Raw genomic sequence first — 12,381 nt, 5'->3', positions numbered from 1 at the left:
GTTTTCAAATTTATATAATTTTATTTTTATTTTTTTCCAATTCTATTTTTATCTCAATATTTATCTCATATTTATTTTATTTAAACCCAAAATTGTTGAGAATGGAGGAAGAAGTTAAAGGAGACGGCGGAAGGCCACACGGATTCTTCCCTTAACCGGTTAAGTGGAATTTGTGTTTCAAATTTAAAATGGATGACCAAGATGTAATCTTAGACATCAAATGGCTTAAAAACTTTTCGATACAGTACCGAAGGAGGTACCATAGAATTTTCCATGTATATCTCAAATGGACGGTTGTCTCTAATAGTGATCCAATTCAACAAATTCTTATAAAATTCATCCGAGCAAACCAAATTCAGTAGGGTTTGTGGATTTTTAATTATATAGTTGATTTTTTTACTAGTCTAGCTCCTTACAGGAAAATGCTCAATTATGTATTCATTGATCAATGAGATCGACATATGACTAAATTCATTCTCTTGTAAACTTGTTTCACTAAATAACAAAGAGAGAACACATTTTCTAGTTTGAAAGGTCAAATTTCTTGACATCACCAAAGAAATATTTATTGAAATAAAGAGGAGATGATAAATTAATTTATTAGAGCCTACAATGTACCTTTTCCTTTCATATTAGTATAAACTAATTCATACATTAGGTATCACGTCTTTGTTGCTTGCATGGAATATTGGCCACCATGTCTTCAATAAAATGGCCTAAAGAAAAGTGTGAGGACCCACCATCTATCATGACTCTTCTACTTATTTTTTGCATCTCTTTCTTCTTCTGCCTCACTTCACTATTAATATTCATTAGGTTCCTTAATCCATTTTCAATCTCATGAGCACTTACAACATAATCACTATCCTCATTGTAATCTATTTTAATTTCTATCGCAAACCCCAAATCTTTCACCATTTGAAATGCGTTGATTTGTTGTTCTGCATATATTGGCCAAGTGGCTACTGGAACACCATACCATACGCTTTCTAGCAAAGAATTCCATCCACAATGAGATACAAATCCTCCAACAGCTGAGTGGGATAAAACCGCTACTTGTGGAGCCCATCCAATCACCTTTCCAATTCTAGCTGTCCGATGTAAAAATCCTTCTGGTAGAACTTCCTCAATACTTTCATAGTCGATTGGAAAATCCATGTTACCCTTTGGGGGAGGTTGGCGAAGGGACCACAAGAAGCGATGCCCACTCTGCTCTAGCCCATATGCTATCTCCTTGATCTGATCCGCACCAAAGCTTCCCCTGCTCCCGAAGCACAGGAAAACAACTGACGATGGAGGCTGATCATCAAGCCAGCTCATAATGGCACTAGCATCTTGTTGACACCCACCAGATCCCATTCGGGTGTTGAGTATGGGTCCAACGGGATACACCTTGGGTACTGTACTGCCAGAAAGTGATCGAACAGCATGTGATTCAAGCTCAATAAATGTATTTACGAGAATACCCTTGACTTTTCTGAATCTCCTCGTGTAATAAAGAAGCATCTCAGCCCCTCCGCTTTCCTTGTCAAACATCCGAGAAGGGAAGACCTTACCCGGAACTGAGATCGCGAAACTCGGAACATCCAACTCAGCATCCGAGTCCTTGAACTCATTGAAATCCAAGCCCTCATAATCATGGAGGAACTGAAGATGCAACAGGAAGCCAAGAAAAGCAGCGCTGGAAGTGAAGAAGAGATAGGACGGCACCCCAAACTCATCGGCCACATCAATCATGTGGGTGCAGAACATATCAATAATGAACCCTGCGAGACGAACCGAATTGGAGCGAGTGAGCTCGTGGATGGCGTCTCTGACGACTGGTATGTGAGCTTTGAGGAGTTCAGAGAGGAAGAAACCAGACGGCGTAGTACTGGAGCCGATCTCTACAGGAGGAAGTGTAACGAAACGTATGGAATCAGAGTCCGTGTCCATACCATCAATGGACTCAAACGGAAACTTCATGATGATGATCGTGATTGAGAATCGGGGGTCTCGCTGAGTAATCAGCTTTGCAATCTCCAGTGCAGACGTAAGGTGGCCGATGATAGGAAATGGGATGAAGACCAGCTCAGTTTGTTCCATCACTAACTAGCAGTTACTGCAAAGAGAGGAAAAATGGGATGTTTTGAGGGCTTTGCAGTGGTGTGACACTCTTATACTTGTGGCTGGATAGTATTGGAGGACAAAGAAAGTGATGTCAGGGCTTTGCTGGTTCAATTTATTTTCCTTATCGTTTTTCTATGATTGTGGTTGGTCTTGGTTGAAAATTGAGGCAAAAGTGGGCTTCCCGATGTATCCCATGTATTTTAATATAAAACCAGCAACGAAATTATGATTCATGTTCCCTGGACGAAGGGTTCGAATATGCTACACCTTTCAAATAAAGTTCTTGGGGATCTTTGGGCCAAAATTTGTAAAGCCATCTTCTATTGGTTTAAAGTTCTAAATAAAAATTATAAATGAATAAAAATATCTTAATACTTATAAATAAAAAAAATGCTTTGACATAAATGAATGACATTTTTATTAATAAAAAATATAAATGAATAAAAATATCTTTTTTTTCAAATTGCTTTAACATAAATGAATGATATTTTTATTAAAAAATATTATCATTTTCGATATTTTTTTTTTAAAAAAAGAACATTGTTCGAATTAGAGACTATTTTAATCATTTTAATCAAATATCTATATTTTTATTTTCTAATGGTTTTTCATTAGCCAAACAAAATGAGGAAGAAATGTTATGTTGATATTAGAAACATATTTCGGGGCAATACTCACAAATTTTTGTACATAAATAGGATATATTAAATTAGTAACTTTTAAACCTATTTAAACTGATTCCGTTATCATATAGGTTGATTATTGGGATTTAATTATTGCTTTTGATTAGAAATGTGAGAAATTATATAAGTCATAATCCAAAATATATTCAATCACGTAAGAATATAAAAAATATTTAGAAAAAACAATTATGAAGATTGTCTCAAACCAATAGGGTTTGTTGATTTTTAATATATAGTTAATTTTATTACTAGTACTGGAACTGCCAGATGCAACAGGAAGTCAAGAAAAGCAGCGCTGGGAGGGAAGAAGAGATAGGAAGGCACCCCAAACTCAGCGGCCACATCAATCATGTGGGTGCAGAACATGATTCACGTTCCCTCGAGGAAGGGTTCGGATAGCTACACCTTTCACATAAAGTTCTTCGATTTATGGGCCAAAATTTGTAAAGTCAAGGTTTGAAGTTTTAAAAAAAAAAATTTAATGAATAAAAATTTCTTACCTTTTTTAAAATTTGGGAGAATTGTGTTTTGGGTCCAACTGGACCCAAAAATTAACAAATGGTCCATGGATCTATCAAAATTAAGCCCACCATCCAAGTAAAGTCTCAATATTAATAAGAAGGATATCCCATTTATAATATTCCAAAAATGCCCTTGGCTGGGATTTAAAAAAAAAAAACCTGAAATCCACGTTGGATTTCCCTTTGTTTTCCCCAAATTGGACTCGTTTTCAACTTTTCACATTCCCGGCTTCGTCCCCCTCTTTCGCCCAAAGAATGCCCTAATCCTTAGTCCCAATCTCGTGATCTCTGAAGCTCGTGTTTCCCGACCTTCTGATTGTTGGTGTAGGTAGTCTCGTTTTTCATCTGTATCGATCCATTGGCGTCGACATTCACAACTACATTTCGGCTCCGTGGCGAAGCAGTTTATAGGTGAGGTTAGTAGGTTGATCAATTTCATCTTTTTTATGCTTCATTTCGGCCCATTTGATTTCAGCCCAAATACATTGCCCTAATTTATCTCGGCATTTCAATTTGCCATATATTGTGGCCTGATCCATCCCCACCGGCGGTGCCCTCCGTATTGGTTATATTTACTAGTTATATTTTTTCTATTTTTTTCCCCTTGCATTAGTGCAGACATATTTTTCCTCCGTTGGTTGAAATCAAATCTTTCAGCAGTATAGTGACTTCATCGTGTGGCAGTCTAGTTAAATACGATAGTTCGTATGTTAACTTTCTTCGATAAAACCCAAGTTATGGTGAGCCTATAGTATGAGATATTGTTGTGTACTTAGTATGTGTTGATAGATTATCATTTCCAACTTCATGAAATTTGTAGCTAACATGAATATAAGTGGCAAATAAAGAAACAAACCAGTTCAATTGATTCAAAACACTAACCACATAGCCAACATATGTACATTTATGAGTGTCAAAAGTAACTGTTATGTTCCCATTGGGATCCAGAGGGTGATAGCAATATGCAAAAACAGAGAAAGAGTCAACCAATTTGTGGAAAAAAAAATAATAAGTGAAGTAACAAAAGGAAAAGTATATGTATAAATGATATATTATATACTTGACATGGCGACTAATAATAATGTCAACTTCAAAGGCAAAGGCCACATGGGAGAGAATATCAACCCCATTTTCTATACTATGCATAATTGATTGTTCTATAATATGAAATCTCTGCTATGTTTGTATAGGTTGATGGACGCAACTAATATGATATATTGTTACATTTTTGTGGGAGGCAAACTTGTCCAAAAAAATGATGGGCAATGGGAATACGTGGATGGAAGAAGCAAAGGTATTCACATATATAAAGGAATGCCATTTGAAGAATTCACCAAAAAAATCTTGGAGAAATTCGACATCTCGTTTGATGCGATGAAGATGCACTACACCCTCAAGTTCAACCCCAGAGTCATCCAAGATTTAGAAGATGAGGATGACTTGGATAAGGTGGTTTCCCACAGTGATGACTTTGCAAATGTATACCTAGTAGACTTACCTTGTGTGGAAGGCATTGAAGCAAATATACCAAATAAAGAATTGGCAATTGGGTAATGGACGTTAATGTGAATGTCTATTTAAAATATTGTGAATATCACTTTTATGCATCACGTAGTTTAATTATGTTAATGTATGTAAATGCAGAGGTCCACCTGTGCCGTTTCCTTCCTCTAATGCATCATGCGATGCAATTCCTAATACTATGATGCTATCAAGAGGTTTTGTGTCGCGTTGTGCAGATAGTGAGTACACCCCTTTGGAATCGATTCGTTTTCGTGAGGCAATATTAGGGTCGGGACATACATTTAAAAATGCCGAGGAGTTTCGCAACGCAATTTACCAGATGTCATTAGGTGGAAGGTTTGAATACAAGTACAAGAAAAATTCTCCTACGCATATGTCTGCAAAGTGTTCAGTTGAGGGTTGTCCTTGGAAGATAACAGCTCACTCTGTCGAGGGAAATGTCATCTTGCGAGTTCATACTTACCAAGTGAATCATAATCATATAGCTCAGGATGAGTGTTCATCTAAAGTCAAGGTTTCTTCAAAGAGAGGCGCAGTTGTTGTTGAAGATGTGTTTAGAACCACTCCAGACTATCTTCCCCATCAAATTTGTAAGGATTTTGAACGTGATCATGGAGTTCAATTGACATATAACCAAGCATGGCACCTTAAAGAGAAGGCAAAAGAGCGCATATATGGAGCTCCACGTGAGTCCTACACGTTTGTCCCTTGGTTATGCCATAGGCTAAGGGAAATCAACCCCAGCACAATTGTGGAGTACACTTCGGACGAAGGTCACTTCATGCAATTGTTCATTGCCCATGCATTTTCAATTCAAGGGTTCATCAAGGGGTGTCGACCAATATTGGCTATTGATTCTTGCCATCTAAGCGGACCATACAAGGGAGCTCTTTTGTCGGCCATTGCATATGATGCAGATGATGGAATGTTCCCTCTTGCCCTTGGTGTGGTCAGTTCAGAAAATTATGAGGATTGGTATTGGTTTTTGGAGAAATTAAATGGGGTCTTAGATGGTAAAGAAGTTGTTATTATATCTGATAGACATCAAGGAATCTTGCGTAGTGTTTCCGAGTTGTTCGGGATAGGAAATCATGCATATTGTTATCGACATGTTAGGGAAAACTTTTCTAGCTTCTTGAATAAGCAAAACATTAGAGGAAAGAAAGAGAAAGAAGATGCTTTGTTACTTCTAGACAGCATTGCATACGCTAGGTTGGAGATAGACTAGAATGAGGCATTTGAAAAACTTGTGCGCTTCAATGACAACCTCGGTAAATGGGTTGTGGATAACAATCCGGAACATTGGGCAATGTCAAAGTTTCCAAAAAAAACGATGGGATAAAATGACAAGTAACATTGCAGAGTCCTTCAATGCGTGGTTAAGAGATGAGCGTCACCAAACAATTTATACGTTATTGTTAATGCACATGGATAAGCTTGTAGCTATGTTGGACACCCATATGCGTGGTACAGAAAAATGGAAGAGTGTGGTTGGACCGAAAATTGAAGAGAATCTAATGTCAAATATCATGAGGTCCGGTCCGATTAGTGTGTTGCCATATTTGGGGGGACGTTTAAGGTGTTTACCGGGGAGGTTTATTTGGTTATGGATATCAATCAACGTATGTGTACTTGCATGACATGGCAAATGTCTGGCTTGCCGTGTTCCCATGTATGTGCTGTCATCCGCACACTTAGACACGACGTGTATGACTATATTGACCCATGTTTTAATGTCTCCACCCAACATTTGATTTACTCTGGTCAGTTTCAACCATTACCAACACATAATATGCCGAAAGTTTGTGAGGATGGGAGTTTGCAAGATTGCGCCGACAACTTCTTTTCTACTCTCCAACCCCCTCATGTCAAACGTCCTCCAGGAAGACCCCGCCAAAGGCGCATTGAGTCACAATTTACTCATAAGAGAGCAATTCATTGCTCTTGATGCAATGGCATAGGTCACAACCGCTCTAAATGTAATAATCCGTTGTCGTGACATGTGGCTTGTTTGTGCTTGTACGATTCTCAAACTTTGTATCAACCCATACATTCTATTGTAGGGTATATGGTACGGTATTGTTGTTTTGCGTTCCTATGTATTGGCCTGGTTATAGGCACGATGCACTATCTTGTTATTTTCATGATTTATAGTTGCTTTGCTTAACCTACGTAATTAAAAGTGCAATTTGAATGTGGTTTCTTTAAAGTTGTTATTTAATTCCATCAGTGTCTCTACATTATCAAGCATTTGTGGTTCCAGCTACTAAAAAATGTCTTTCCATTTGTCTTGAATTAGATATACTCGTTTCACACTTTGTAAGCATTGCATTTATAATCTTGTAATTCATATGATCTGTTTGCAGTAGCATAGTACTTCACTCACATGTTTGCACCCAAACTATTAGTGCTTTCCTCAAATGGTTTTTTTTTATTTATTTTATTTATTTTTACCTTATACAGCTGAATATGGTATAGCCTGAAAAAATTTATCCAACTTATTAATGGTACGATAGTGAACTAACCTTTCCCTTTATTATTAGTCTCTCCAGCTCATCGATCACTACTATAGCAGCCTTTGGAAGTGACCGGTTATTCTAAGGTTCAAACCTCTCCAGCAATAAATTGATTCTTCAATGGCCACTGTGGAGGTATTGCATTATTTCTTTGTTATTATTATTCATTACTTATTTTGGATACTTGCTATTTTAACCTACTTAACACAATTACTTGTTATGGGTCTTACATATTCATTATCATATAAACATCGAGTTGTAAATTATTCATCCACATTATTTTGTTTGTTAGTTCATTCAATTGTATTTCCTTTTGCACCACGTTTATGTATTCATAATGTCTTTGTTATTTTTATGTTGATTACTAAAATGCATCTCTAAGTTACTAATTATGTCCTTCACTTTTAATGCAGCCCACAAGATTGTTCACACGTTGTTCATCGTCGAGATTCTTAAGACTATGCAACAGGCTGCCAGTGGATAAATTAGAAGTTGTTCGAGACCTTCAGTTTGGAGGTCTTCTCAACTTAAATTGCAAGGAGATACGCCATAATATATGTCTATGGCTGATCGACCATTTTAATGTTGGCTTCAGATGCATAGACATATCATCCGACAAAAGCTATGAGCTGACTGCTGCAGATGTTGGCCTTGTATTTGGCCTCCCGACAAGCGGCCGGATTCTACAGATTGCATCAACCCCATCTGAGCATCCATTCGGTTCACTTAACACTTGTGAGGAGAGACTCCTCAACTTACTTGTCGAGGAGGAGTTCCGTAGATGCTTCCTTTACTACGCATGTGCGACGATATTGGCGCCAATGTCAAGGATAGCTGGATGCCGAAACTTATGGCATACCATCCATGAAGATGGTTTTCGAAATGATGTAAACTGGGGCCAATTTGTTGTTGACCAGCTGGTTGAGGGTATTAGACGATTTAAACAAGGGAACAGTGTTTGGGTACATGGTTGCATCCTCTTCCTCTAGGTATTGCCCTGCTTTTACATTGATAACTTTGTCACTTTTACATTGTTCACATCACTACCATCAAGTAACGAATCTACATTTGTTTATTTCCATTGTGCAGCTCCACTACGTAATTAAATTCAAGATTCCTTCAGTTCATGTTCCCGTGACAGTGCCCCTCCTCTCCGCATGGTCAGATGATTTGATCAAGGAGCGCTTAGCTGCTGAGATAAGTCAGTTTGGTAGTTTCGGACATGGCGAGGTAGCCATTTACTCCACATTCATTTTTTCCTAAAATTTGATGACATCGAAATTGAATACCTTCAAGGTTTATACGTTCTTAATTTGCGTCATGAAATCAATTATAGGGGTTTGATTATTCGTCATCGCCTCGTACATCACCGCCCCGCACCTCACCGCCTTGTACACATGTGGAGTCTGGTAGTGGGCCGACAAGTAGTCATGTACGGATACTTTTTGTTACTTTACGCATTAATTAGCTTCAATATTTTTATAGTAATTTATGTGCAAGCTATTTGTTAACATGTCACAGGAACTCCTTGAGCAATACTATGCAGCAGAACGTGCAATATATCAATATCGAAAGGGCATTCAGCACCAGCTAGGCATCACGCGTGGTGTGATGCATACATTGCAAGGCCGAAAACAAGGAAGTCAACCTTCGCCGGCCGCAGGTGACTCAAGCTATGCAGCCCATGAATTTCCGCAGCCCGATCCGCATTCAGACTATGGCGGAGATGACATCGCTTCCCATGGCACTGTAGACGTGCCTGACACACCAATTCGACATCCATCACATATTGGTAACAGTATGGGGGACATTCATTACTGCATGAATTTGTACATAATAACTCATATTATATTACTATGCATTACGAATTAAGTACTATGCATTACGAATTAACTGTTGTTACTCCAAATTTACAGTCGATGAAGAGGTAGTCGTCCTTGAACAGTTGCCTTTGCAAGCTATGGTTGTGGCTCCATCTAATAGGAGTGGCAGGCGACGAAGAGTGCGTCGGTTGGCTCCCAATCTATTGTCGCCATTCATAGCGCAACCACAAACACGCCAATCTGCCATCAAGATGGACCTTAAAGCAGCGGCTGCAATTGTTTTTGATGGCGCCTTAGACCCGAGGTTTGACATAGCATATAATACTCCACTTTCAAATGTATTCACCTCCACATATTTGATATTACCCTAACGTTGATGGTTTTGTTGACAGCGAGGGACTTGTTGCACTGCATGACACAACTTTAAGCAGAGGCAACCTCGCCTCTTTCCAAGGAGACAACTGGATTGGCAATCATGTTAATATATCAATTTCTCGATTACTTTGCAATATTTTTAATTTAATATTCATGTACCATCTTGTCATTAGTGTCTTTGAATATTGCTTACATATTAATCACTTCTTCTCTTAGGTGGTGGATGCGTATTGTAGATTGCTGCAATTCGATGATGCATCAAGGACCAAACTCTATCTATCGCCCTACATAGCGGTAATGGAGGGCTTTGCTGGACACTACAAGTCAATGTTATTTTGTTATAACATGTCAACAGGTTTCCTTATCCTTTAAAGCTTCAACTTTTTTCATATCGTATGCAGGAAATGGTAATGCGTTCCAATGGCAAACATTTGACGCGGGAAGGAGTAATTGGCCGTTATGAGCGATATTTGTATCCCATCGATCTTTCCTATCAGAATGTTAATGAGGTCAGTTTAAATGCATTGTTCGAGGTTTCTACACTTGTTATCTCCTTCACCCAAATATATGTTATAATCCATTCTGAGTGGCATCATGCAGGTGTACTTACCAGTCCTTCTCAAAAACCATTGGTCGCTGTATGTTTATGACATCCATAGCAAACGAATCCAGCTCTTGGATTCTCGACCTGGAAGGAGAAGGAGTAGTATGAGTGGGATACAACAAAATTTGGTAAAGTAGCTGTTAGTTGCGTTAAATTTTTTGCTTCCATTGTACCTAAGATGGGAAATTTGAATGCATCTACTTTCTTTATTTAAGACCAAGGTTGTTCTATGGTTTGTTGCCTACAAGAAACAAATGGTTGATGTAGACTTCAAGATGTTCCGTTTTGTCATGCCAGACGTACCAAGTCAACCAAATGAGTTAGTGTTTACTTTGCAGTCCGTGACTAGATTTAAATTTTATTGCAAGTCAATTTATGTATATTATCGTTGCCATGTCACGCCTAATAATTAATACCCGTTACTTTCTGTGTTAGCAACGACTGCGGAGTATTTGTTATGAAATTCATGGAGAACCGGTCAAATGGAGGCCTCTCCAAATCCATCGATGTGGTATGACCGTACACAATTTTAATATACCATGATTATACCAAAGTTGCATTCCATGCCCAACATATTTAACATTTCCTAATATGTCTTTTAAACATTAATGAATGCAGGGCAAGATTAACAAGTATAGATTGAAGATATTAGGGAGATTGTTGATTTCTTCACATAATGCCCATCGACATCGCTTTCTCGTGGATTGAGGGACACTATTCAAGTGGCTGTGGCAATGATATTTTCAATGGATTGTACATTATTTTGTGAAACCTAAACTATTTTCAATGAATTGTATATAGAAGTTAGTGATTAATTCACAGCTAAGGTTAACAACAGTACGATTCATTTTGACACCAAACACGTTAAGCTTTCAACCTAAACTATTTTCAATGTATTGTATATAGAAGTTAGTGATGAAATGTATACAGTATACACAATTGCGTCGGAATAAGAGTCGTACTTTGATTTGCCATTCCATGGATCACACATTGCTACTTCAGCTTACATGAATCTCTCTCATTCTCACTCTCACTCTCACATGTCTTTAATTTCCACTACCGTCACATGATGAAATGAAGCATGGCCATACCATTTCTCTCATGGACCACACTATCACAGAATCTTTGTACCAGGTTTATAGACAGGGTGCAAGGGCGTTGAAGTGATTGTACATTCGTGTGTTCACCTATCTACTTGTCTGTTCAGTTGGTATGACTGTATGAGGGCTACGTCATAAAATAATGTCATAAAAATTCAATTAAATAAAAAGAAAACAATTGCTGAGTCCAGAGATCGACCGGTTCACGACCGGCCAAGCTTACCCGGTCGACCGGTTACCTGTATTACACATAGATGTACTCGGCTGGAATTCAACCGGGGTTCGACCGGGTGTCGACCGGGATGCGACCGGTGTCGACCGGTGTCGACCGGGATGCATGGGGCTTCGACCGGGCATACACAGCCACTGGGAGAGAGAGAATGTTAAAATGAATATCGACCGGTATTCGACCGGATATCGACCGGTCGAGTTGAATCCTCGACCGGTCACACACAGCTACTGGGAGAGAGAGAAAATGATAAGTGCGTTTCGACCGGTGGTCAACCGGCTGAAGTGAACCGGTCGACCGGTCTCTGAAGCGGTCGAACTACATTTGCCATTGTTTTTGCTATTAAAAAAAAAGGTGTTTTCTATTTAATTATTGACGAAAGATATAATAGCTAGAGAAAAAAGGTTAGCGTTATGTTGTATTTTATTATTTAAGCAAATTTTGATGCTAAGAAATAGAGGATTTGTGTTGTTTTTAAAAAATGGTCATTAATGTTAATAGAAAGTATCCAATATAAAGAAATTTATTAAAAATTAAATATTAAGTTAGTCCAATTAAAATGAATTTTCAAAAACTCATTTTCCATTCTCCATGTGATAAATTTGAAAGGAAGCATCAATTATCAATCTCAATTATTTTAACATTGAACAACAATAAAATAATAAAGTTTAAAAATTAAAAATACCATTAAAACTAAAAATACTTTAAAATTTACATTCTTATTCTCTATTTTACAATTCCAAACATGACATAAAATGCTTATTTCCAATTTAGTTTGTAACATCTTAATTATTTTGTAAAATTTAGGAGTGGTAAATGTTATTTTCTAAAATAAAAACAAAATATCCACTAAAATTTATTTTATTTTTCCCATTTTCCCACGATTTTCATATTTAT

General features: G+C 37.8%; 1 protein-coding gene across 1 annotated transcript; it reads right to left on the bottom strand.

Moving 5' to 3' along the window:
• Positions 1-564: 564 nt before the first annotated feature.
• LOC117926301 (anthocyanidin 3-O-glucosyltransferase 2-like) lies at positions 565-2,102 on the bottom strand. Its single transcript, XM_034845390.1, has one exon. It carries the CDS (start codon positions 2,083-2,085, stop codon positions 655-657), a length of 1,431 nt encoding a protein of 476 aa, XP_034701281.1. The 5' UTR covers positions 2,086-2,102; the 3' UTR covers positions 565-654.
• Between the last annotated feature and the right edge of the window lie 10,279 nt (positions 2,103-12,381).

Source organism: Vitis riparia, chromosome 12, assembly GCF_004353265.1.
Source record: "Vitis riparia cultivar Riparia Gloire de Montpellier isolate 1030 chromosome 12, EGFV_Vit.rip_1.0, whole genome shotgun sequence".
NCBI classification, from domain to species: domain Eukaryota; kingdom Viridiplantae; phylum Streptophyta; class Magnoliopsida; order Vitales; family Vitaceae; genus Vitis; species Vitis riparia.
The sequence above is the reverse complement of the archived record's forward strand: the minus strand, read 5'-3'. Positions and strand labels throughout refer to the sequence as shown.

Bases quoted from the DNA above. Each gene is read 5' to 3' on its own strand.
- LOC117926301 (XM_034845390.1), bottom strand. From the start codon at position 2,085: ATGGAACAAACTGAGCTGGTCTTCATCCCATTTCCTATCATCGGCCAC.